The sequence below is a fragment of the Aphidius gifuensis genome, linkage group LG3, assembly GCF_014905175.1.
Source record: "Aphidius gifuensis isolate YNYX2018 linkage group LG3, ASM1490517v1, whole genome shotgun sequence".
Taxonomy (NCBI): Eukaryota; Metazoa; Arthropoda; class Insecta; order Hymenoptera; family Braconidae; genus Aphidius; species Aphidius gifuensis.
This window is the reverse complement of record NC_057790.1, coordinates 9,846,168-9,872,366: the sequence shown is the minus strand read 5'-3', so window position 1 is coordinate 9,872,366 and position 26,199 is coordinate 9,846,168. Positions and strand designations below refer to the sequence as shown.

The 26,199-nt window shown below is 32.3% G+C and overlaps 3 protein-coding genes across 3 annotated transcripts; 2 read left to right on the top strand and 1 right to left on the bottom strand.

Moving 5' to 3' along the window:
- Positions 1-1,687: 1,687 nt before the first annotated feature.
- On the top strand, positions 1,688-3,295 carry LOC122851906 (exosome complex component RRP43-like). Its single transcript, XM_044151413.1, has 6 exons — positions 1,688-1,912; positions 1,977-2,013; positions 2,090-2,522; positions 2,603-2,723; positions 2,801-2,904; positions 2,981-3,295. The coding sequence occupies exons 1-6, from the start codon at positions 1,896-1,898 to the stop codon at positions 3,085-3,087; spliced, it is 819 nt and encodes a 272-aa protein (XP_044007348.1). The 5' UTR covers positions 1,688-1,895; the 3' UTR covers positions 3,088-3,295.
- On the bottom strand, positions 3,256-24,698 carry LOC122850864 (caltractin-like). The gene is made up of 3 exons (XM_044149921.1): positions 24,651-24,698; positions 24,215-24,385; positions 3,256-3,793 (listed from the first exon to the last, which is right to left on the bottom strand). The coding sequence occupies exons 1-3, from the start codon at positions 24,696-24,698 to the stop codon at positions 3,290-3,292; spliced, it is 723 nt and encodes a 240-aa protein (XP_044005856.1). The 3' UTR covers positions 3,256-3,289.
- On the top strand, positions 19,839-21,205 carry LOC122851907 (signal peptidase complex subunit 3). Its single transcript, XM_044151414.1, has 4 exons — positions 19,839-20,308; positions 20,408-20,570; positions 20,663-20,766; positions 20,896-21,205. Exons 1-4 carry the CDS (start codon positions 20,166-20,168, stop codon positions 21,026-21,028), a joined length of 543 nt encoding a protein of 180 aa, XP_044007349.1. The 5' UTR covers positions 19,839-20,165; the 3' UTR covers positions 21,029-21,205.
- Positions 24,699-26,199: the final 1,501 nt, after the last annotated feature.

The following is a 26,199-nucleotide window of genomic DNA, read 5'->3' as shown; positions in this document are numbered from 1 at the left end:
CCGGATTGTCTCCTGACTTTCTCCGGATTTCTTCGGATTTTCTACGCAATTGAGACTTCCGGAGATATTATTCCGGAGTTTTTTCGGGTTTTCTCCGGATTTTCTCAGAAAAAATTTCTTTTTTATTTTTCGTATGTAAACTCTTATTTCTACTTTTTCTTATTAATTTTTCCATTTTTTTGTGTTTGTTTTTTTAAGTCAAATTCCGGAAAAAATCCGGAGATATTATAGAAATAGTCTGGAGATTACTCCGTACATATCTCCGGAAGTCTCAATTACGTAGAAAATCCGGAGAAATCCGGAGTAAGTCCGGAGGAATCCGGAGAGATCCGGAGAAAATCCGGAGAAATCCAGAGAAATCCGGAGAAAATCCGGAGAGATTATTTCTACCAGGGAAAATATAGCAATGACATATTTTATAATGGATATTATATTTTAATGAATAAAAATACCGAACGTTACTTGTGATTACTCCCGATCAACCCGTCTTTATTTTTAAGTTACCACTGTGCGCCTGTTTTTTTAATTTTTGAAAATTAATTTGAAATTAATTTTTTTCGTTGCTAAAAATTTTATTCTTAGGGCAAGTTTTTCATATGTGTTTTCAGATACAATACACATATGCGTGTCATATCATATTATGTGTCACTCAAATCAAATATATATGTTTGAAAATTATGGCTTATAATATTTAAATAAATAAATAAATAATAAATAAATTTATTGTATAATTTTGATTTTTATTCTGGTTTTAATATTTGATATTTAATATTATTTCTATACGTTATTAATATAAAAAATAATTAACTGTAATAAAATATGGATCAAATTCAAGACGACCTTGGAGTAGATTATGAGTAGTATGCATATGTGTATTGCATCTAAAAACACGTATGAAAAACTCGCCCTCAAATTTATAACAAAGCCCATAATAATTTTACACTACTCTCATTACCTCGTGATTATTCTCATTTCTCTTTTTTTTGTTGCTTATTAATTTTATATTGCGAAAAATTATAATTCTAAAATAACCTAATAATTTTCATTTCATTCAATCAAATATTGAAACTTTTTACTATTTTTTTTCAGCAAAAAAAAAGAAAAAGATATAAAACCATGTTTTGTTTTAGCTAAAAATTTTATACACATTAAACACTTTCATACATCATAAATTTCAAACATTCATATGTTTATATAACTTATTGATCCATTTAATTTTGTAGAATTTTTTTCGATGTTTAAATATTAAATTAATTCATGTAATAAATATATGAAATATTTTTATAACAAAATATTTTAAATTATTTTCAAACTTTGAATATGTGATAAAAAAAGCTTTGTGCAATATCAAATTTTATTTGAAAGCTAACTTTTTTTTCGACTATTTATAGTTTTCAAAGCGATTTTCACGTGTGTAAGTTTAGTATTAGCATTTTAAAATTTCGAATATTTTACTTTTTTTGGTGAGTGACATTATCAAATATATAAATGTGTGAAATGTGTTTTTCTGAAATATATATGGTTTTAATAATTCATACTACAGAAATTAAGCTTTTTTACAAAATAATTATCGTGTAATCTATAATTCTATGAATAATTCAAACAGGTAATATTGAATTACTATATATATAGTGTTCATATGGAAACAACGCTAGGGACTTTCTATTTCTTTGAATTCTACACTGCAGATAGTTTCAAGTTGGCTTCCGTGGCCTCAACAGGCCTCAAGCCCAATTTGCCCTTGTGTGTGCTTCAATATTCGCGCATGTGCATGAGGTTTCCCATGCCGGTTTCACTCTACATATATTTCAGTGCTGAGGCCTTGTACATAACTTCTAATTTTGAGATTAAATTTGTGGTTTTGTCGTCAAAAAAAAAAACAATATACATACATCATGGCATCTTTATACAAGTAAGAATTTTTTTTAATCCACAAAGAGTATCATCGTTTACTTGTATATTTTTATGTCTTTCAGAACTATTTATCCTGTTAAGTATCTACGAGACTACCTGGTAAGCTAAAAAAAAATAAAGATATTCTATCTAATTTTATAAATAGTTATTGTCACTGTAAAAAATTAACTTACAGTCCGAAAATATTAGACCTGACGGTCGTGAGTTCTTGTCATTCCGTCCAGTCAGTGTCAATGTATCATCAGTAACACAAGCTGACAGCTCTGCGATATTTAAACTTGGCAATACTACAGTGGTATGTGGGATAAAAGCGGAATTATGTTGTCCAAAATCTGATGCACCAGATTGCGGATCCTTTATTCCCAATGTTGGATTAACAGCACTTTGTTCATCAAAATATCGACCAGGACCACCAAGTGATCAAGCACAAGCCATGAGCAAAATGATTGATGATATACTAACTAATTCTGGGATTGTCGATCTCAAAGATTTGTGCATATCTAAAGATAAACTATCCTGGGCACTTTATTGTGATTTGGAATGTATTGATGCTGATGGGTCTGTTTTCGATGCATGCGTTGGAGCACTTATGGCAGCTTTATCTACACGTATGAACACAATTTCCGAACCGAGGTAATTAAAAACTTGTAAAATGTAAGTAATGTTAATTTTTGTTCTTTATTTTCAGTGACTCTGCCAGAAATTGTTTTTAATCCCGATTCTAAAACAACCCTTGTACATCCAACGAATAGAATTTCACTTCCAATAAGAGGAATTCTGGGTTCAGCAACTTTTGCCATATTCAATGAGTAAATCATTTTTCAAAATCAAACAACTATTCATAATTAACGTTTACTTCAATTACTTTTTTTTTTCTTCTTTTTAGTAATCTTTTAATTGCCGATCCATCTGACGAAGAAGAAACTCTTGCTCTAGCCAGGTTTAGCATTGTCATGAGTGAAAACGAACTTTGTTGTGTACATAAACCAGGTATGAAACAAAAATCAATCAACATTTTCGTTTTATTATTACTTCAAGTTTGTCTTATAAAAAAAACATATTTCAGGTGGCGTAACTATTGCACCAGATGTTCTTCAAAAGACATTGATAAAAGCTCGGAACCGGATTGATAAAATAAGAACATTAATAAAAACGGCGATATCAAAAACATAATTCATTTATATGAAAAAAAATAAAGTAACTTCAGCTTTATTTTCATTACAGTTGACGGTTTTTTTTAAACACTAATTAAAAGTACAAATTATAACATTAAACATTCGATGATCATAATTTGACAAGATGAGTTTGATTATTTGTTGACATGAATAACGAAGGAAATAATTAAATCAATAAAGACAAAATTTATTTGCTCAAATCAATACATACAAGTTTTCTTCATAACATGTAGAAAATCATCGGGACATATTTTTCCATCTCCACTTCTATCAACCTCTTCAATCATCTCCTGGAGTTCCTCGTCAGTCAAATTCTCTCCAAGCTCATCGGAAACCCGTTTTAAATTTTTGAAAGTTATTTTACCCGTGTTATCATCGTCAAACAGATGAAAAGCTTTCAAGACTTCTTCTGCTGTGTGCTTTTCTTCTATTTTGGTCAACATCAACTTGAGAAATTTCTCGAAGGGTACATGTCCTTGACCATCAGGATCAATAACAGTGATTATTCTTTCAATTTCTTCTTTTGTTTGCTCCTGGCCGAGAGAACGTAGTACAATTTTCAAATCTTTCGTATCAATTTTACCAGAACCATCAGAATCAAACAAATCGAATGCTTCTTTAATACCTGATTTTTGTTCATCACTTAAGTCAATTTTTTGCTTAGGATTTGTACGTCCGCCAGTTCGTTTCTTCAATAAGGAAGCCTGTAAATGGTGTATTTTAAAAATCATTTAATTTCAAGTTTACCGTGAATAATAAAAATTATGAGTTCCTCTGTTAGCACCGAATTATCAAGTTTTGGTATAAATCTCACTCCAAATCAAAGCCAAGAAAATAAGGTGTATAAGTCACGTATATTCCATAGATACTAAAAAATGGGTATGATTGTGTTGACTCTCCCAAAAAATCGTTACCAAATAATAAATCTAATCAGTCTTATATTTATTTATAATTTTATAGTTCGTCTAGAATTAAAACACATTTTTACCATGAATAATATCCCTGACAACCACTGCGTACCACTAGGAATTTGTAAAGTGGAATTTACGGATTTACCAAAGTTAGTTTAAGGAGAAGGGGATACGGTATCAAATGTTTTTTTAAGGAAGAGTAGGGGAAGTCTTATTCCCTTGGGTGCATTCCTTTAATAAAAATTTTTTTTTCGCTCTGCAATTTCGCCGTGTAAAGGCATTACGTAATATTTGGTATAGTAGGTATTTTTGTTGACGCTCATGACCGCGCATTTTCGCAAAGCTGAAAAAGCACGTAAGTTTTAATTGTTTGTAAGTGTGAGTAACGCACACATGTATACTTTAAAAATTTTACTTGATTCTACGACTTTTGCGCAAATGCGCGGTCATGATGCGTCAACAAAAAATTGACGAAAGAACGCACCTATTGTTTTTCGCAAGAAGACTAGAAATACAGGAGGACTTACTCCCTATCTCGCTCGTAGGGAAATTTGTTATCGCCGTTAGAGGCGCCGATGGATGCAGGTGCGATTTGTATCAAATCGCATAATGTACACTAAACATACTCTGACAAACATCATGTGTATAATGCTCTATTAGTGTTTGTCAGAGTATGTTTGTATTGTGCGCATTGTAAAAAAAAAGCGATACAAGTCGCGCACGTTACCGTGGTACTACTAGCGCCCCTCAATTATGCGGCGATCACATAGCGGAACGGTTTTTTAAGGCAAGTTCGTCCTCCTGTATTTTTAGTCTTCTTGGTTTTTCGACCAAGTTCTATGCCATAGCCAGTGTTGGGTAGGTATGATACCGGTGTATCATACAGCAGTATCATACACTGTATCATACAGTATCATACATCTCCATTATCATACGCCATGTATCATACATTAAAAGCGCCTCTACATTTTACTTTTTAAACTATTTTACTGACGCCATTTTGCCTAATCCACCATTGTACACATATTTTGCGCCCAAAAGCAATATGTCGAAATAATATGTAATTTCATGAATTTATTAATATTTATTGGACACAATCAACGACTAATGATTGTATATATTTTATTTGAATAATCTCAAAAATTATTATAAAAAAATGAGATAATACACCATCACATGATATGTGGGGTAGGAGGGTTTTGACAGGTTCTAAGGAACATCATGGAATGCCCACAGAGAGGCACTTTCGGCGTCTCGCGAACCTAAATTGTTCACAATTGTTGTTGATATTTTAATGCTGATTTGTACTATTTTACGTATTTCAATTTGATATCAAAATACGCCACAAGTTTGTTATCTAAATTTATACAATTAATTGATTGTATGTAATAATTTTTGCTAAAAGAAGGATGTAACTAAATAAATTATTTCGTAGTCTAAATAAATTGCTCAACTATTCACCACAAATATTTTAATTTATTATAGAAAATGTTGCCAAGAAATTAATCTAGACAACATATAAATTTATTTGGCCACATCTTTCCCTTAGATACATTTTCTAATAGCTATTTAATTGATTAATCATGGAAAATATTTTCTAAGAAAAGGATAGAACCAAATAAATAAATTAACAGTCTAAATTAATTCTTCAATTATTTGCCACCAATATTTTGATTTATCATATAAAATATTGCCGAGAAATTAATCTAGACTCTCAATTTATTTATTTGGTTACATTATTTCCTCAGCTATTTTTGGCATAATTCATTAATAAAATAGCTATTGGCAAATTTTGCTAAGAAAAGGATTTAGCCAAATAATTTAATTTGTAGTCTATATCATATTTTCTATGATAAATAAAAATATTGGTGGCAACCCTAGCGAAAATGCCGATAGTCGGATTGTGCACTAATCTCATACAAAAACGACACAAAACCGACACACGACTATAAGAATTTCTAAGTCACAAAAATAAATGATAGGAAGCATTCAAAATACAAAATAAAAATATACTGTCGTACGTACGACAGACGTCTGTCGGAATTGTGTCGGATTTACAATTCTCACAGTCGTGTGTCGGAATTGTGTGAGAATTGCAAATTCTCACAGACGATTCCAATTATTTATTTTGTCAAAATTTATTTAAAAAAAAAAAACTAATATGCCTAAAATAATTAAAATATTATAACTTTAATATTGAACAAAAATTTTTATTAATAAAATGCTTTTTTTTTATATTAAATACAAAATAAAAATATACTGTCGTACGTCTGTCGGATTTACAATTCTCACAGTCGTGTGTCGGAATTGTGTCGGAATTGTGTGAGAATTGTAAAATCTCACAGTCGTGTACAGATGATTCTGACAGCTAACCTCGCTTTTAATACATAAACAGAATTAAGTTTTTTCAATAAAAAAATTATTTAAAAAAAATTCTAATGTGTCTTAAATTATAAAAATATTATTTAGAAATTTTTAGACATAATATTTTATTTTTTAAATGCTTCTTACTATTTATTTTTGTGACTTAGAAATTCTTATAGTCGTGTGTCGGTTTTGTGTCGTTTTTGTATGAGATCAGTGCACAAACCGACTGTCGGATTGGTGTCAGATCGGTGTCGCCATTTTCGCTAGGGAAGTGATTAAGGAATTAATTTAAATAGACTGTTAATTTATTAAGCATATGTATTATATTCAATACATGTGTGCATGTGTGCGTGGTTCGTGGGTAGAGTGGGTATAAGCAGAGTGACGCCAACAGCGTGTTCAGGTCCGCCATGTCGTGCTTTTTGTATAGAGTTGGTATAGGCACAGTGACGTCATTTCTGGGCACCTTTTTGCCTTTGGCGTCACTCTGCTTATACCACTGAAATATAATAAAACTGGAAGGTGAACTCCTATGCCTAGCCAATGCACGGAGTGTCGCTAGAGATAGCAATATATTGGATGGCTTTCCCTCTCACTCACGCATGCGCACATTAAATCTTGTACAGTCAACGTCAAAACAAACTAGTACTACACGATATAAAAGTTACATTATATTTCAGCACCCGTATTCAGAGGAGGATGTTCTCATTAGGGCGTTTTTTTTCCGATGGTGGCGTTTGTGGAGCTTTTCTATGTGAAATTTATATAAAAAAAATTTTGTCAAGCGCCATCAGCGGAAAAAAAAAGCCCTAATGAGAACAATTTTGCCCCGTGAATACGGGTGCAGTACAGTCTCAACCAACTTTAGTTGACGTGACTGTACCGACAAGGACAAAAGCCCATCCATTGAATCTCTCTCTCGGCGACGCTAAGTTCGGCTTCCAGTTTTATTATATTTCAGTGGCTTATACCCACTCTATTCGTGGGTCGACAACAGCGCTGATACGGCGTTTTTATAAAGCCTGCTCCCGTGTAAAAGTTTACGACTTTTTTAGTCCCATCCAGCCTATCCCCCACAGGCCCCACTACAGGGAGTTGACTCTCCTGGTCTCTAGTCTTCTTGACTATGTTGAAAAAATGCTGCATGCATATAATGATTGACTGGGTGCATTCCTTTAATAAAAATTTTTTTTTCGTTTTGCAATTTCGCCCTGTAATACCGACTAAAAACTAGAAACAGAAACAATGACAAATAAGTGATAAATTTCTCTATGCAATATTCCAGGCTTTACAGTTTACGATAATGTGTTGTACGACCTATGTGACAATAACAAACAATCACAACGAGTCAATTTCGTATTTATTTGTTTGATATAAACATTGAACAGTTATCCATCTAATAATTGGAAGCCAAAAAAAATAATGTCATGTGCCAGTACTGCCACTACAAGAAACAGCTTTTTCCTATAAAATTTTGCGTTCTTCCGCTTGCGGGAGCCTGCTGCACCCGTATTCAGAAGATGTTCTCATTAGGGCTTTTTTTCCGATGGCGGCGCTTCAAAAACTTTTTGTCAGAGTTCTGTCGAGCTGGGCGACGAAAAAAATGAAAATCCTAATAATGTTAAAAGTTACTATGATACATCACTATAGCCAGAGAGAAGGCCAGAGATTTATAAAAATTTTAAATATTAAGTATTTTTTTCAGGTTCAAGTTGACAGAGTTTCTATTTAGTTATTTCAAATCTGTCAAATAAATTGGCTAATCTCAAATTTGATCAGATTGTTTTCAAATGAAAAAAATCAGGTCTACCACAACAAAGGATCAAAATGTTTCCAAACTCCGCCATTTTGAAGTTCGTACGGACTGGATAGCCACGGAACGCACCCAAGCTCTACAAACGCCACCATCAGAAAAAAACGCCCTAAAGAGAACATTCTCTGCAACCGTATTCAGAGGATGTTCTCATTAGGGCTTTTTTTCCGATGGCTTTTTTAATTAAAAATATTATTTGATAATTCTACGTATTTATAGATGTTGCAAAACAATTAGAAATTGAACTTTTACTTTTTCACAAAAAACAATAGGATAAAATAAAAGAAATTTTTACATGTTTAGTTGAACAAACTAGAAATTTGGATAAAAAGAACAATATAAATATTGCACTGGATGCAATACAATGTTTGGTACATACTTGTACGTACATTTGACTCAGTTTTTAATGAGCAAATTATAGAAGATAATAAATAAAAAAAAAAAGAAAAATAAGTTAAAAAAAATATGTAACAAAGCTTAAGGTTGTTTTTAAATCGCATGACCGGGCGACGTTTTGGGTTCACAAGGGTACTTACAAACGTATGTTAAATAAAAAACTTATAGCGCCCCCTCATGCCTAAAATCTTTTCACTTTACTGATGCGTCATAAGTAGTGTGAGTGTTGCCGGCTTATATTTACAGACACTAATACTACTCTAGCAATAAACATTCAGGGGGAAGTTCCAAAACCGTACATTTCTTGTAAGAGAAGGATAGAAGAAGAGATGGAAGATTGAGCCAGAAGAGATAGAGAGAAGGATAGAGCTAGAAGAATGAAACCAAACGGCGGTATTGGAACGTACCCCAAATTTTCAATGTAATTCAGCCAGCTGAAACCAGTAAATTTAAAAAGTAATTAGCCAATATCTTTTAAACGGCACTGAGGAAATGGATAATTTTTTTTTTATTGATTTCGTATTTGTAAAGTGTACAAATCTGTATAAAAAAATCAAAATTTAAATTAAGAGTTTTAAAAGTACAAGCGCAAACGTACCTATACTCCCTATGCTTGCGTGTTAAAATTGTCAACTTTGACACTAATTATCTGGATTTTGACGCAGAGGAAAATTACGAAAAAATTCCACCAAATAGATAATTATTTCATTTAAGGTATAACTTGCCAAAATTTTTGGGGGCGTGTCCTAAATATACTGCCTATGCTTTTACATGGATAGTTTTTGCGTTGCCAACCCCAAATAACTAAAAAAATGGATCTTTCTCGGTCGTTTGTGGCTTATTAATAATACTTTTTACTAGAGAATCTTATCATTTCGTCTATTTTATTGCATAATAAATCATATTCTTGTAGTTTAAACAATTTTAATTAGTTTTTATTTTCTCGTAATGACCCCGGCAATAGTGCTTTTTTTGTCAGTTTGCAACACTGATCTTGACGCCATCTTAATATCTATTTCATGAATGTATGTGTGTGTATGCTGTGTAAAAGCTAACCATGGATGCTAAATTTTGCTAAATTTGTTGTTTAAATTTTCCCGCTTCAATGCGCTGTTGCCAGAGCCTCAATACTTGTTCTCATAAAATTGCTAAAAATCGTGTTTTTAGCTTATATTTTTATTAATTACGTGAGATTTAGTCTTATAAGCCCATTTCATCCTGATATCAAAAAATTCCTTATTTTTTCTTTGATTATCTATTAGTTTTTGGGATAGGTGAGACCAAAACAAGTATTGTTTTGTTAAGTTCGTAGATATTTTCTAACACCTCCTCCCATAAGAGCCCATGTTTAACCTCTCTAAATTATGTCAACTTTGAATAATTATTAAAAAAAAAAAAGTATTATAACATAAAAACTGAATCGACAAAAAGATGCATTATTATTTCATTTATCTAAATTATTAATTTCATGAGCCTCAGACTATTTTTCATTTTGGCAAGTTATACCTTAAACATTAAAAAAAAAAAATCAAAAATTAAATTACGGGAATTTCATTTGAAAACAACCTTAATATGTATTTTATTTTTTATTTTTTATATAATTAATCATTTGTTTATGTATTTTTATTATTTTAATCTTCTATTAAATTTTAATCTTCTATCTTTTAATTTTTTGATTTTAATCTTCTATCCTTAATTTGTATTTTAATTTATGATTTAAATAAAGTCGCGCCACTTTAGCCAATATGGCAATCGGGGGTCAGCCACTGAAATATAATAAAACTGGAAGCCGAACTTAGCGTCGCCGAGAGAGAGATTCAATGGATGGGCTTTTGTCCTTGTCGGTACAGTCACGTCAACTAAAGTTGGTTGAGACTGTACTGAAATATAATGTAACTTTTATATCGTGTAGTACTAGTTTGTTTTGACGTTGACTGTACAAGATTTAATGTGCGCATGCGTGAGTGAGAGGGAAAGCCATCCAATATATTGCTATCTCTAGCGACACTCCGTGCATTGGCTAGGCATAGGAGTTCACCTTCCAGTTTTATTATATTTTAGTGGGGGTCAGCACTTCTTATCGGCTTAAAAAAACGTATGCGCATGGACCTACCTGTATATTCCTACTATAGGGATCTGACCTATTCGCCATGGCATCTGGTGGCGCAAAGTGAACTATTTCCAGACCATTGAAAAATTTTATATGGTATAGTTTGTTGACGATAGCATACTATAGTAAAATGGTCTGGAATGCGCCATATTGCCTCACAGATAAGCTTTTACACAATAAATGTGTGCGTGAGCGACCAAACCCCACCCATAGGTCAGATCCCTATGGACGCACCCGCAGTCCAATTCACAGGGCAAATTTTTTACAATTTAGGGCTAATTTTTGCCGCTGATGGCGCTTGTAAAATTTTTTTTATATAGATTTTATAATCAAAGGCTTCACAAGCGCCGCCAGTGGAGGAAAAAAGCCCTAAATTGTAATGCCCTGTGAATTGGACTGCCCAATTCAGTGCCGTACTGCCGTGGCCCCCGTGGCGAGGGACGTGACTTATCGTCCATACCGGTCTCCATGACCGTCCGTTGTCGAAAGAAAGTTACGCAATAATTTATGAAGGTATTATATGAGAGAATTAATTTTTCTGGACAAATGGTTCAAATACAAATTCTAATTTCTTCACTACAAATAAGCTAGGATGTTTCCCTATCTACTCAATATTTTAGTTTGAATTTTGGTCAATAAATTAAAAAGTTAGGCAATATTTTATTAAGGTATTATATGAGAGAAATAATTTTTCCGGACAAATGGTTCAACTACAAATTCTAATTTCTTTACTACAAATTAGCTAGGATGTTTCCCTATCTATTTAATATTTTAGTTTGAATTTTGGTCAATAAATAAGAAAGTTACGCAATAATTTATTAAGGTATTATATGAGAGAAATAATTTTTCCGGACAAATGGTTCAACTACAAATTCCAATTTCTCCACTACAAATTAGCTAGGATGTTTTTCTATCTATCCAATATTTTAGTTTGTTTTTTGGTCAATAAATAAAAAAGTTATTTAGTATTCAATATTTTGGAGTAAAAAAAAAGCAGACTGTTAAGATCGAGTATTTGGCTGGCAAAATCTGACAGAATCTGGAAGAATCTGACAGAATCTGGAAGAATCTGACAGAATCTGGCAGACTGTTGAAAGCCGAATATTTGGCTGGCAGAAACTGCCAGAATCTGCCAGATTTTTTCATTTTTTGTCGAATCTTGCAGAATCTATAAGAATCTAACAGAATCTGCCAGATTTTTTTCACCAGCTGGGAAGTAAAATAATGTACATATTGATTGTGTGGTTACAATCATGGTAGAAGTACTACAGGTATGGCAGTAGTCCATGCTTTTTTCGTCGCGTTCTGCGCAGCCTTATTTTTTCAACCAATCAACAACGCGCCATCGAGCTGTTTTGCTTTTCTTTCTAACACGCAATCTCTATTATAAGAGCCTCTCTCTCTAACATACTGTTTTGACAACTATTTTTTATATTGTTGTAAATACTAATAAATATATGTGGAGCATGTTTATAAAAAATCAGAAAAATAAAAAAACCAAGACAGTTTAACAAATAAATTATAATATTTTCATTATTGTTGTTTTTTTTATGCCACAAACAATGGAGGTTGTGTTGTATTTATTATACTTGGATTTATTTATTTAAGGAGGTTATGCACAAATTCATTGCGGGTGTTGCGGGGCGCTTCTGATGTCACAGACAAAACTGAAATCTGGCTACACTGTAAAAAAATAAAGTGAAAAGCGCCTGCGCCCCGTATACAATATTATATGGGATTGCGGGTATGTGTGTGTGTTTGAACATGCCATACGTTGTCACATCTAATTTTTGTAAAGTTTATAATTAATTTCTCATTAATTGACCGATCAACATATGAAAATTTTTCGCGCAATCAATAAAACTCGGTTTCTAGTATATGTGTGATTTTTTTCAAGACTTTTTCATCATTTTTTCTATCCGAAAAAAATGGTTGAAATCTCCATAAGAGCCAATGTTAAATATTATTTTCAATAATTAATTACAAAAAATTTAACCGATTAACATAAGAAAAAAATTATACCGTTGTATTCAGAATGAAAAGATCTACTTGTGTACGAAATTTCAGAACATTCTCATTATATTTTTTAAAAAAAGAGTAATTTCTGCATAACCTCCTTAATATAAATAATTAATTTTTATTTTTGATGTATGTGAATCATTATAAAATATACCAAATCTAGTTGAATAAATATGATAACTTTTGAAAAATTTAAAAAAAACTTGAAAATTTTCTTAACAAATTTGTATCGCGCGCGCATAAAGTCTTCCATTTTTGTGGCGAGAAGGTGACCTTTTGATTGGTCGATTCACAGCGGCCAAACCAGGCTGCGCACTGCCATACCTGTAGTATTTCTACCATGGTTACAATTACAGCTAAGTGAAAAATCTAGCTAAGTAAAATAATCCAGATATCTGAATTTTTTTTTTTTAAGGGACTTAGTTTTTTTTGTAAAATTTAATTTTTTTTTCTAAGTCCATTGTTTTCAACATGGCAAAACTAGACGAAACTAGTCAAAAAATAAAAATGACAACGGACGGTCATGGAGACCAGTATTGACGATAAGCCACGTCCCTCACCGCGGGGGCGACGGCACTGAATTCGGATATCCCCGTTGAGAGGCTGTCAACAGCTTTCAAGATTATGTCCATGCATAATCTTATATACTTTCAACCCCTAGCGGATGGCTCGACTCTCCAATGTAGCATCCAGCCGACAGCGATTTGACAGCCATTCGACAGCATATATGAAACGTAATTCACGAGCACCGGAAACTCAAAATGAATTGGAAAAATATAAAATAAATATAAGATTATAATGACAACAACTTAAACTGAATGAAACCTTGACTAGTACATGTATTTAATATTAAATAAAAGTTTGAATTATACAAGGTAGAGAGGTTAGATTGACATGATTTGCATATCTACTGGATAGCTATTCTCGACATAATTATCCCCTCAGTTATCCCCGGCGACAGGGATAACTATTTTGTGGAAATTCACCTTAATTTATGGCTTTATTTGTATCTTTTTCAATGGTTTCCATCAAACGACTATATCGCTTTTGAGCGTTTTCATGTTATCCCCGGTACAGGGGATAATTATGTCGAGAATAGCTATCCGGGTAGGGACATTGAGTGCTTACGTGCAATCGTACGAACGCACACAGAAAACACCAAAGTTTGCGTACTTGCAATCGTACGATTGCACGTACGCACGCAAGAAAAAAATAAAAATCGGCGCGCGCATGCTTTATTTGCCATATTATATTTAATATTGTTATTATTATTAATAAACAAATCAAAACAAATGGTTTGTGTATGGTGTGTCATATTCAGTGATAATTGTTTATCGAATTGTTTCGTTTAAATTAATGAGACGGTGACAACAATTTGGATGGTCTACAATATTTATACTTAATAATCCACTGTTGACGGAAATTATTATAATAAATGTATGTGCTTGGGATATTGTTGATGTGAGAGGCTGTTAACAGCTGTCAAGATTATGTCCATGCATAATCTTATATAATTTCAACATCTGAAGTTCTGAACTTTTTTAGGTAGACAGTTCAACACAAAACTATTTAAAAATGAGTGACACCGTAAGTCAATATTTCTTTAAATACTATTGTTTAAATCTATCATTTATTCATTATTTAATATACATTATTTTATCATCTGTTTTTTTCAGTAAAGAACGATGAAAGCTATTTGTGGCCACAACAAATACAAATTGACATTATCTTCAAAGAAGTCAACAGCCTTCTAAAATTGAGTGATCTTCTAAATGTAATTTTAAATGCAACTGGTCTTTCATATTAAGAAGAAGATGTTACTTATAAGTTATAAGTAACATGAAACGTCACTTTTTTATTTTTAAAAAGTAAAAAAAAAAAAATTCATAATAAAAGTTGTATTTTTAGATAATTTTGATAAAAGTTGATAATAAAAAATTTATTTTCATTTACAATAATATTATATAATTGCATTATACATTTACATTATCTTTCAACTACTTGTCTGAAGTGGACACCCGTATACAATGATGATAATTATAATTATTTCTAATATTTTCAGCACAATTATTCCTCTGTTAAGAACGCTAGATTGAATTCATTGATTTAATCTTTTTCTGTGATAATATTCAGCTATAGTTTATTCTTGTATTCAACCACATTATCATGATCAACCTTGCAAATTCCAATTACATCAGCACCACCATCATCGGTTCCCATAATTAATATTATATTATCATAGATAGGGCAGATATTAGCTGCAGCATTGATTAAAAAGTTAAATGAGATTTTTTAAATTAAGAAATTAATATTTTTATTTATAAAAATTTAAATTCATATCAATATTGGAGTAGGTTTGGATCAATATTTATTATTATTTATTGGCGGAACATAATAATAATAAATAATCTGGCGGATTAAGCATGCGCGCGCTGATTTTTAATATTTTTTCTTGCGTGCGTACTTGCGATCGTACGATTGCAAGTACGCAAACTTCGGTTTGTCTGCTTGCGTTCGTACGATTGCACGTAAGCACTCAATGTCCCTACCCGGCTTCCGTAGAAAGCTGTCGAGCCTCAAACCATTCATCGGTAATTGACTCGGTCATTATTACCAAGATATTTTGTCACTAAATCGACAGGCTTTCGACACCAAATTGAGAGTTGTCTGGGTGCATTCCTTTAATAAAAAATTGTTTTTCGTTTTGCAATTTCGCCCTGTAATACCGGCCAAAATTTTATAGGAAAAAGCTGTTTCTTGTAGTGGCAGTGCTGGCACATGACATTATTTTTTTTGGCTTCCAATTATTAGATGGATAATTGTTCAATGTTTATATCAAACTGAAATAAATAGAAAATTGACTTGTTGTGATTGTTCGTTATTGTCACATAGGTCGTACCACACATTATCGTAAACTGTAAAGCCTGGAATATTGCATAGAGAAATTTATCACTTATTTGTCGTTGTTTCTGTTTCTAGTTTTTAGTCGGTATTACAGGGCGAAATCGCAAAACGAAAAAAAATTTTTTATTAAAGGAATGCACCCCAGAGCTCCTACTCGAATAATAATTCGGACATGCGCAAAAGATTTTTGTCGAGCAGTATGACTGCGACAGAGAGATTGTCTGCACCGCAATGAATCCGCACAGCCCACTTATGGGAAAGCAGTGATGGGTAAATAGTCGATTTTTGAGGTTTCTTACACTTACAGTAAGATACTGTAAGAAACTGTAAGATACCTGAGACGACATTTTTGAACATTCTTACCGACTGTCGACTCGACAATTAGCTGTCATTGCTCGATATATGTTGGTACATGTATTTTATTTGTTAAATAAATATATAAGATATCAAGGAGAAGCAGTGACTAAGAAAATATATAGCTCAGAAATTAATGTTGCTAAACAATTATGTTTTAAGGAATTAATGTTGCTTGAAACAGAATTTTTTTGGCAACTGTAATTCCTTAGCGACATCTTTTCCTTAGCTACTGCTTTTCCTTGGACAGTTTTATTTATCAAATAAATAATATGCATGTAATTTTATTTGAAATAAATAAAAATGTTCAAGGAAACGCAGTAGCTAAGGAAAAGATGTAGCTATGGAATTAAGGTTGTCAAAGAATTATATTTTAGGCAACATTATTTCCTTGAAACATAATTCTTTGGCAACCTTAATTCCTTAGCTACATCTTTTCCTTAGCTACTGCTTTTCCTTGGACATTTGTATTTTAAAAAAATAAATTTACATGTATTTTATTCATAAAATAAATAAAAATGTCCAAGGAAAAGCAGTAGCTAAGGAAAAAATGTAGCTAAGGAATTGAGGTTGCCAAAGAATTATGTTTAAAAAAAATAATGTGGTTTAAAATATAATTCTTTAGCAACCTTAATTCCTTAGCTACATCTTTTCCTTAGCTACTGCTTTTCCTTGAACATTTTTATTTATCAAATAAATAATATACATGTAATTTTATTTGAAATAAATAAAAATGTTCAAGGAAAAGCAGTAGCTAAGGAAAAGATGTAGCTAAGGAATTAAGGTTGCCAAAGAATTATATTTTAAACCACATTATTTTTTTTAAACATAATTCTTTGGCAACCTCAATTTCTTAGCTACATTTTTTCCTTAGCTACTGCTTTTCCTTGGACATTTTTATTTATTTTATGAATAAAATACATGTAAATTTATTTTTTAAAAATACAAATGTCCAAGGAAAAGCAGTAGCTAAGGAAAAGATGCGTGGCTAAGGAATTACAGTTGCTCAAAAAATAATTCCTTATACCCACTGCAGCAACTGTAATTCTTTAGCTCCATCTTTTCCTTAGCTACTGCTTGTTCTTGGGATTTTTATTTATTTAATAAATAAATGACATGTATTTATCGAATAAAAAAAAAATTGTGGCATGAAGGTTCTACTAAAAAATCATAGGAGGCGCTGGGAACGCAGTGTAAGATACCTCGATGTATGAAACCACAGTATCTTACGATACCAAGGTATCTTACCTACCCAACACTGTGGGAAAGCATAGGCGATGCGCAATATAGTAGTATTAAATATATGGTACTGCACAACTCTGCAGTCCAATTCACAGGGCATTACAATTTAGGGCTTTTTTTCACCACTCACAGCGCATGTGAAGCTTTTGTATGTAAAATCCATGGAGGTGAATAAGGAGTGTAAGCTTTGCTTTTTTACTGTGTCACTGAGCCTAAATTTCGGAGTAAGTCAGTTCAAAAAACTACCAGCTGCAGCGCTGACATCGACCTTTGACCAAAAAGAGAAATAGAACAAAATATTCTTATTTACTCTAGCCTGTACAATTATGTTTAAATATCTTCTTGGACCAGTCAGGTGCATGCAGTAAACAAAAGATTACACCAGATTACACGTGATACTGTCGTTCGAGTCCGATACCAGCGCCCTCATTTACTCTGAAATGTCGGCTTCAGTAAAAAAGCAAAGCTTAATTACACTCCTTATTCACCTCCATGGTAAAATCTATAGGGATCTGACCTATGGGCGGGGTTTGGTCGCTCACGTACACATTTATTGTGTAAAAGCTTATCTGTGAGGCAATATGGCGCATTCCAGACCGTTTTACTATAGTATGCTATCGTCAACAAACTATACCATAAAAAATTTTTTCATGTAGTTTCAATGGGTGCATTCCTTTAATAAAAAATTTTTTTTCGTTTTGCAATTTCGCCCTGTAATACCGGCCAAAATTTTATAGGAAAAAGCTGTTTCTTGTAGTGGCAGTACTGGCACATGACATTATTTTTTTTGGCTTCCAATTATTAGATGGATAACTGTTCAATGTTTATATGAAACTGAAATAAATAGAAAATTGACTTGTTGTGATTGTTTATTATTTCACATAGCTCGTACCACACATTATCGTAAACTGTAAAGTGCTGTGAAGCCTGGAATATTGCATAGAGAAATTTATCACTTTTGTCGTTGTTTCTGTTTCTAGTTTTTAGTCGGTATTACAGGGCGAAATTGCAAAACGAAAAAAAAATTTTTATTAAAGGAATGCACCAAGGTCTGTAGATTAATAGACGGCTGGGATAAGGTCGTCGCATGACTCAGTGCGCATGCGCGGTCAGCCATGTTTGATGCTATTCCCCACTCCTAATGTTCACCACACAATGTAAACAAACAGTGTATGGCATGTCAAAAAAATTTCAACATCAAAATTTAATCATTTATTTATTGAATAAATATTGTACGTCAACGTTGTGCGATCGGTTGCTTTCCCCAGAGATTCAGATCATCGTCGAAAATGATCTACTGGTGCTCAACGTTATGTGAGGTAAGATTATTTCTTCACATGATTTTCTTTTTCCTGATCAAAATTATTAGTTTACTAGTTAAAAAATATTGATATTTACAGATATATTTATAAAGATCCAACATAATGAATCTCAATATGAACAACATCGTCAGGATGGCTCAAAAAAAATTAAAACCAAATGCAGTACCAACTTTGTTTGGTGATGTTTTGATAGTTTTTTTAAGTAAAATTCACCAAAATACAAGTGACGTGAGTAAGAATAAACATTGAATTTTAACTTATATTAAAGTTGTCTTGATAAAAAAATATTAATAGTTATTTTTTTTTTAGAACATGATGTTAATTAGAGTTCATGTGAATCACTAAAGCAGTTGTCAACAACAAACTTAGGTGAATCTTTTTCCAGACCATTGCTTGATGTAATCATAGATAAATATACCACTGACAACAAAAAGAGTTTATTCAAGTTACCAAAGTCTAATAATACCAATAAATGTTTACCAAGTGATGAGCAGCAGATTGAATTGCCACTAGTAAACTTGGATAAGGATCATATAGTATCAATTCTTGCTGATGAATTACAAGCAGAAATAATAAAAAAATATAATGAAGGAGTTATCAAATTTAATTTCATGCTTCAAAATCAACATTGTCTTTATCACCACGAAATTTCGAGTTTAAACTAGGAAGTAGAAAGCTTAAAAAAAATAAATATTAGTTTAGACTGCGAATTACGAGTTGAATAAGAAAAATGGATACTGTCAGAAAGACAACGAGAAAAAATTAAAAACAAGTTTAACAAGCTTCTTAATGTATTCGGAAAATTGTCCATTTTTAAAAAACCTTTTAATTGAGTTATTTTATTCACTTATTTATAGTATGCGACAGGCAAAAGCCTACTGAAGCCAGAAAAATATATTTTGTTGTCAGATAAAAAATTGTATTCGACTATTTTATTTTTATATTGAAAAAGAAAAAATTGTATTATTCGAGTAAATTTTGTTTCACTTTTTTACAACTATTTATATTAAACTGTCTGATAACTTTGTCAATTTTTCAGAATATTTAATTAATTATTAATTGAAAAAAATTAAGTGTTAACTTCTTGTTGTATACTGTTTCTGTAATAGACCAGATGTAAGCTATAAAGATGGTTTAAATAATGCGCGCCTAAAAGTCGGCCATGTTTGACGCTTGTGCGACGACCTTATCCCAGCCGTCTATTAATCTACAGACCTTGGAATGCACCCATTGGTCTGGAAATAGTTCACTGTGCGCCACCAGATGCTATGGTGAATAGGTCAGATCCCTATATAAAAAAAATTTTAACAAGCGCCATCAGCGGCAAAAAAAAGCTCTAAATTGTAAAAAATTTGCCCCGTGAATTGGACTGCTGGAAATACTTGACCGGTAAAAACGTACCACGTTTCTGCTGACGTTGAGCAAGAAATGTTCCACGAGTTACATTAAACTTTTTAAGCACAACACAGCACAATAGTAAAAAATGACAGTTGTATGACAGTCCATTTTTACTTTAACTAAAGTCAACTCGAATTAATTTGCAGTTTTCTGTTTATAATAACAAGAAGAGTATTCACAAAATCGGAAATCGAAGAATTTTATGAGTTACATTCCAAAGAGTGGAATAAAGTATATAAAATGCATACAGTTTTAACAAGAGGAAATGCTATTTTGGCATACACTGTTAGCGTCGCAGGGTTTTTGACGTTTTTTTGTTTTCTGACGACGGTTTTTTTGGACTACGGAACAAATACAACTCTAAACACAGTCAAGGTTGTTGTGTAAGTAATAGTCAATACTATTTGACAATCTTATTATTCAAGAAAAAATATTGATAGTTGATTCTTTTGACATTATAATTGATACATATTTTGTTTCAGGAAAAATGTACCAGATTATAGTGCATCTAGAGAAAAAAACGACCTGGGTTTCTTGACTTTTGATCTTCAAACTGACCTCACTCCATTATTCAACTGGAATGTCAAACAATTATTTTTGTATTTGACTGCTGAATATAAAACTTCTTATAATGAAATTAACCAGGTAATATTAATAATTTATTAATACTAAAATAAGCGATTATATATATATGTCTCCAAAATATAGTAGAAAGTTAATATTGAATTTTTCCCCAGGTTGTGCTGTGGGACAAGATTGTTCTACGAGGCGATAATGCTGTTCTTGATTTTAAAAATATGAACACTAAATATTATTTCTGGGATGATGGAAATGGCCTGAAGTAATGAATTTTGATATAGTTATGATAGTATACATTTGACTTTTTTTTTTATCAACAAAATTCGGATTTCAAATTTATTTATTCATTATTTTTTAAGGCTTTTGTATTGAACTGTATTTTATTCTTCAGGGGCAACAAAAATGTCACACTCAGACTATCTTGGAACATTGTACCTAATGCTGGTCTCCTCCGCAGTGTTAGTGCAACTGGCTCACATACGTTCGCATTTCCATCAGATTATACGACTTCAAGAGTCCGATAATACTTTGACAAAAAAATTTTAATTAAACAGAAATGTAAAATTTTATCTTCAACATCAATTTTCGAAATAGATAAACATTTATAAAAAATAAAAAAGTGGTTACTTATAAATTCATAATAAAAACAGGTGTTTGTATATAAAAAATGATAAATAAAGCACATATTATGAACAATTCTATATTAGAATCTGTTGAATTGTTAACTACTATACTGTCAGTTGTTGATATTCTCTAGAGTTATTTTAAATATAATGAAAATTACGTGTTTCCAACAAATACTCCTACTGATTACTAGATAAAACGAATTCATAAAAGTTAGTTTCTAGGTTTTTTTTCATTGACACCCTGGTGGACATAATCTGGCAGATTCTACCTAATAAATTAATGAATTGATTTTTTGAGATTAATGCGATGATTATGTTACATAAAGTTGATGTCGAATTATTGCTGCGGTATTATTTATTATAAGAGAGCTTATCAAGAGACTCGGTAGTCTCGCTTTAATTTTACCCCAGCGCGAGACCTTACCGTATAAGTATTTTAAGTCAGCGGTCTGTGATGTTAGAAAAAAATAAATGAAAATAGTTCATTATATATATCGATGCTTCTCGGAAAATCCGGAGATAATTCGGAGAGATTATCTCTACCAGGGTACGTACCCTGGTGAAAATAATATGGCGGATTATGTCATAATATGCCATAAAATGACAGGAATATTATGCCATATTATGGCATATTATGACATAATCTGACATCTTCTGTCATTATTACTTTTCAGAATTTGTCGGAAAATGCCGGAATTTCTAAGGTTATTTGGACTTCCCACGCCTTTACAAGATATTTTTTAAGGATATGCTATTATGTCGATATTACGTATTATTATTGGCGACATAATGCGCCATTTTTTAACGTCAATTTATGGCATTTTATGTCATAATATGACATAATTTACCATCTTTTTATGGCATTCTATGGCATATTATGGCATATTATGACATAATCCGCCAACTTTTTATAGCAATTTATGGCACATTATGTCATAATATGGCATAATCCGCCGCAACTTTTTATGGCATTTTATGGCACCTGGCGAATTTCTGATATTCATTAAACATAACTATTTACGTATTATTCATTTTTACTTCTTTCAAACAATTACGGGAAACATTGATTATTTAAATTTTTGTATTATTATATCGTCATATTTTTTGGATATGAATATGATGGATCCATATCGTTATCGTATATATAAGAACTAGTTGTGAGATGACCACATGCGAGAAACTTCAAAAAGCAATGTACAAGAAGAAATAGGGTTACCATGCGTCCTGATTTAGCAGGACATGTCCTGATTATGAATGGCTTATCCTGATACGGTCCTGATTTGTTAAATGTCCTGATTTTTGAGACTCGTTTACAATTTAAAAAATTTTTTTTTATTATAATGTTTTTTTAATAAAAATAGTATAGAATTTATCATTTACGCTATCTATGATGGACTCTTGAATACTTCTAATTTTTGAAATTAAAATAGCGTGCAGTACATGTACCTCGTCATATAGAGTATAGGGGGCCCGATGCAAAATTTCTATAGCCTAGGGTGCGTTCCGTAGAGGACCGCGGTCTACCAAAAATAGGTGTGGTTTATCATGGTGAATTTAATTTCGTTGTAGTGTCAGCACTGCTATGCGTATTAGAAAACGTAAACAAACATAAGCAAACGTAAACACCGAAAAATATGATTAACGTATTATAAAGAAAAAAATAATTTGGCATCGAAAAAAAATTGGCAATTAAATTATTCCGGTGTATATTGTTGTTATCTCAATTATTTACCCTGTAAATTGTATTTCTTTTCAAAGTTAATGCTTCAAAACCTATCAAAATAACTCAAATGTAAGGTTAGGAAAAAGTAAAGTTGATGGCGGAAAAATTACTCCGGCATGAAATTTATGGCGGAGAAATTATTCCGGCATGAGGTTGATGGCGGAAAAATTACTCCGGCATGAAATTGATGGCGGAGAAATTATTCCGGCATGAGGTTGATGGCGGAGAAATTATTCCGGCATGAAGTTGATGGCGGAAAAATTACTCCGGCATGAAATTTATGGCGGAGAAATTATTCCGGCATGAGGTTGATGGCGGAGAAATTATTCCGGCATGAAGTTGATGGCGGAAAAATTACTCCGGCATGGAATTGATGGCGGAGAAATTATTCCGGCATGAGACTCATGCCGTAGAAATTGTTCCGGCATGGGATTAATGCCAGCAAAATTATTCCGGCATGGGATTGATGGCGGAGGAATTATTTCGGCATGGGATTGATGGCGGAGGAATTATCCCGGCATAGGATTCGTGCCGGAGAAATTATTCTGGCATGGGATCAGTGAAGGAGAAATTATTTCGGCATTAGTCAGTGAAGGAGAAAAAACTCCGGCATAAAACTAGTGGCGGATTCATTTTTCCGACATTAACTTCATGCCGACAAAATTATTCCGGCATGAGATTGACGGCGGAAAAATTACTCCGCCATGAGATTGATGGCAGAGTAAATACTCCGGCATGGAAGTAATGTCGGAAAAATTAGTCCGCCACTAGTTTTATGCCGAAGCATTTTCTTCAGCATTCATCTTATGCCAGAATAATTACTCCGGCATAACATTAATGCCGGAGTAATTAATTCGGCATGAGATTACTAAAAAACAATGTAGAAATGTTATATGTTCATCAATTTTATCAAATATATTTATTTAAACTAACCATCACATTTAATGACTCAGAAAAACTAAAATTATATTTTCGGAATGTGGTACGTTTATAATTAACTGCTTTTCCAAGATCTATAAATTTATCATCAATCATATAATGTACACGCCATGATAAATCAGCAGCACATTGACGTAATTTTGGCATAACACGTTGTTCAACATCTTCTCGTTGTAATAATGTTGCAATATACTAACACATGCATCAACAGCTAATAAACGAACAGAATCTTGTTCATCTCGTGCAAGTATAACAAACATTAGAATTGAATCAGATTTTAAATACTCAATTTCAACAACTTTCGCAAATTCTCCCAATTTCGATGATGCTGAACGTCGCCCCATTAGTGTATCATCTTAAGATGTCAATTGACATAAATTACAAAAATGATTTCTTAATTCAGCTATTGTTGCTGTACTTACACGTGGATAAGATACACTTATTAAACCACATGTCGATGTTCTTGACGTAAACCAATCACCAGATGCCAAACGTTGTACCAATGGAACAAAATGTATCAACTCACAACGAGTATGTTCAGCACAAAGTGCCAAGGCAATCGTTGAAAGTTTTTTGATTGAATTTAATCGCAGCTATAAAATAAAAATATATTCATTAATTGTAATAAAATAAAATGTTCATCATATTTACATTTTAAACAAATTTTAAGTCAACTGATATGATGAAATTAATATAAAAAAAAACCGCTCCAGTTATAACCTCATTGTTACAAACACTTGCTGACTAAGATCGAGTTATTTTTTTTTTTTCAAACATAAAAAACTTTGGTAATATTTGAAAAATAATAATTATTGTACTTACTTGTAAATTTTCATTTTATAAGTCATCGATCAGAACTGCAATTGGATAAAGACTGTCGTCCGTTGGTGAGTCGGCTGCTGCCATTTTGCTGAACCACAAATTTATCCAAGCAGAATTCATTTATTCTGAGTGTTTTAATATTAGCCCTGGGCACAATATGGCTATTTTTATTATTTTATTTGTTTATTGATATGATTTTCCATTGCCTTATATACTAGGGCACAACACTACAACTTTTTTCTTTTAACAAGATAATGAATAAAAACAATCTACGTTGCTTCCACTGCTATGCTACAGTGGCGCACACATGTATATACTATATGAGTAGCGATGGTGAGCAGTAGAGGTGGTATTTCTGGCAGCCGTCCGGCGACTCGGCGAGGATTAGATTATAAATGTGTGAGCGAACTTGACAATTTTTTTTTTTTATAAAGCATGTGTATGTGCGGGGTTAGATGTGGTTCTCCATGAACCAAAAGAACACAAAAGAATAGATTGTCATATTATAAAAATGTTCAACCGATGAAAAATACTTCTAGTTTGTCTGCTCAAAAATAGTATTTATTAATAACAATTGTAATATTTTCTCCGCCATCAATCCCATGCCGGAAAAATTTATCCGCCATCAATCTCATGCCGGAGTAATTTCCCCACCATCGATACCATGCCGGAGTAATTTTCCCACCACCAATCTCATGCCGGAGTAATTTCTCCGCCATCAACCTCATGCCGGAATAATTTCTCCGCCATCAATTTCATGCCGGAGTAATTTTTCCGCCATCAACCTCATGCCGGAGTAGTTTCTCCGGAAATGGGCCAAAAACGGAGTAATGCCGGAGAAAGCCGGAAAAAGCCGGAGTAACGGCGGAGAAATATTTCTACCAGGGTTGGCATCAAAAAAAAAATTGTCAATTAAAATAGTAGGTGTATATTGTTGTTATCTCAATTATTTAGCCTGTAAATTGTATTTCTTTTCAAAGTTAATGCTTCAAAACCTATCATAACTCAAATGTAAGGTTAGGACAGCACTTATATTTTTGTTATCTTTCAAGATCTTAAACTGGCTGATGTTGCTGTTCATTTTCAACAAAAACAACAATTACTACCTACATCAGTCAATAGATAATGTGTTTGAAGTGGAATTTTTCTTTTCATTTTGTTAACTGTTATTAACAAATTTATTGTTTTAATAATTTTATTCAGTACAAAATTCAGTAAGCACCACATCCACAACATTAACAATACATACATAGAAAGGTGTAAAAAAAAGTATACATGAGACTGGTTATTTTTTAGGGATTCCTAGGGAGATTTTTAATTTTTATGGATCCACTCTGATTATGGCCAAAAAGAACCGCGGTCCCCCTACGGAACGCACCCTAGGCAACCTTTCTTTTATTTTTGTAAATTATTTTTGTAAATTTTGTGCTTTGCCATTAATTTATTCAGCGAAATTAATTCTTTAAAATTATAGGTAAACCACATCCTCTCCCTAGCTATTTTTCATATAGCTTTGAATTTGTTTAAATAAATAAAAGCTATTGACAAATGGCTAAGGAAAAAATGTGGCTCACCAATTAATTTC

What these genes read in the sequence shown, in the direction of transcription:
- LOC122851906 (XM_044151413.1), top strand. An exon ending in TATGGCAGCTTTATCTACAC is followed by an intron (nt 2,523 to 2,602) that starts GTATGAACACAA and finishes CTTTATTTTCAG; the next exon opens with TGACTCTGCCAGAAATTGTT. An exon ending in ACTTTTGCCATATTCAATGA is followed by an intron (nt 2,724 to 2,800) that starts GTAAATCATTTT and finishes TCTTCTTTTTAG; the next exon opens with TAATCTTTTAATTGCCGATC.
- LOC122851907 (XM_044151414.1), top strand. Translation starts at nt 20,166, where the DNA reads ATGCATACAGTTTTAACAAGAGGAAATGCTATTTTGGCATACACTGTT. An exon ending in AACACAGTCAAGGTTGTTGT is followed by an intron (nt 20,309 to 20,407) that starts GTAAGTAATAGT and finishes ATTTTGTTTCAG; the next exon opens with GAAAAATGTACCAGATTATA. An exon ending in GATGATGGAAATGGCCTGAA is followed by an intron (nt 20,767 to 20,895) that starts GTAATGAATTTT and finishes TTTATTCTTCAG; the next exon opens with GGGCAACAAAAATGTCACAC.
- LOC122850864 (XM_044149921.1), bottom strand. Translation starts at nt 24,698, where the DNA reads ATGGCAGCAGCCGACTCACCAACGGACGACAGTCTTTATCCAATTGCA. An exon ending in ACAGTCTTTATCCAATTGCA is followed by an intron (nt 24,386 to 24,650) that starts GTTCTGATCGAT and finishes TTTATTTTATAG; the next exon opens with CTGCGATTAAATTCAATCAA. An exon ending in TAAGTGTATCTTATCCACGT is followed by an intron (nt 3,794 to 24,214) that starts GTAAGTACAGCA and finishes CACCATTTACAG; the next exon opens with GCTTCCTTATTGAAGAAACG.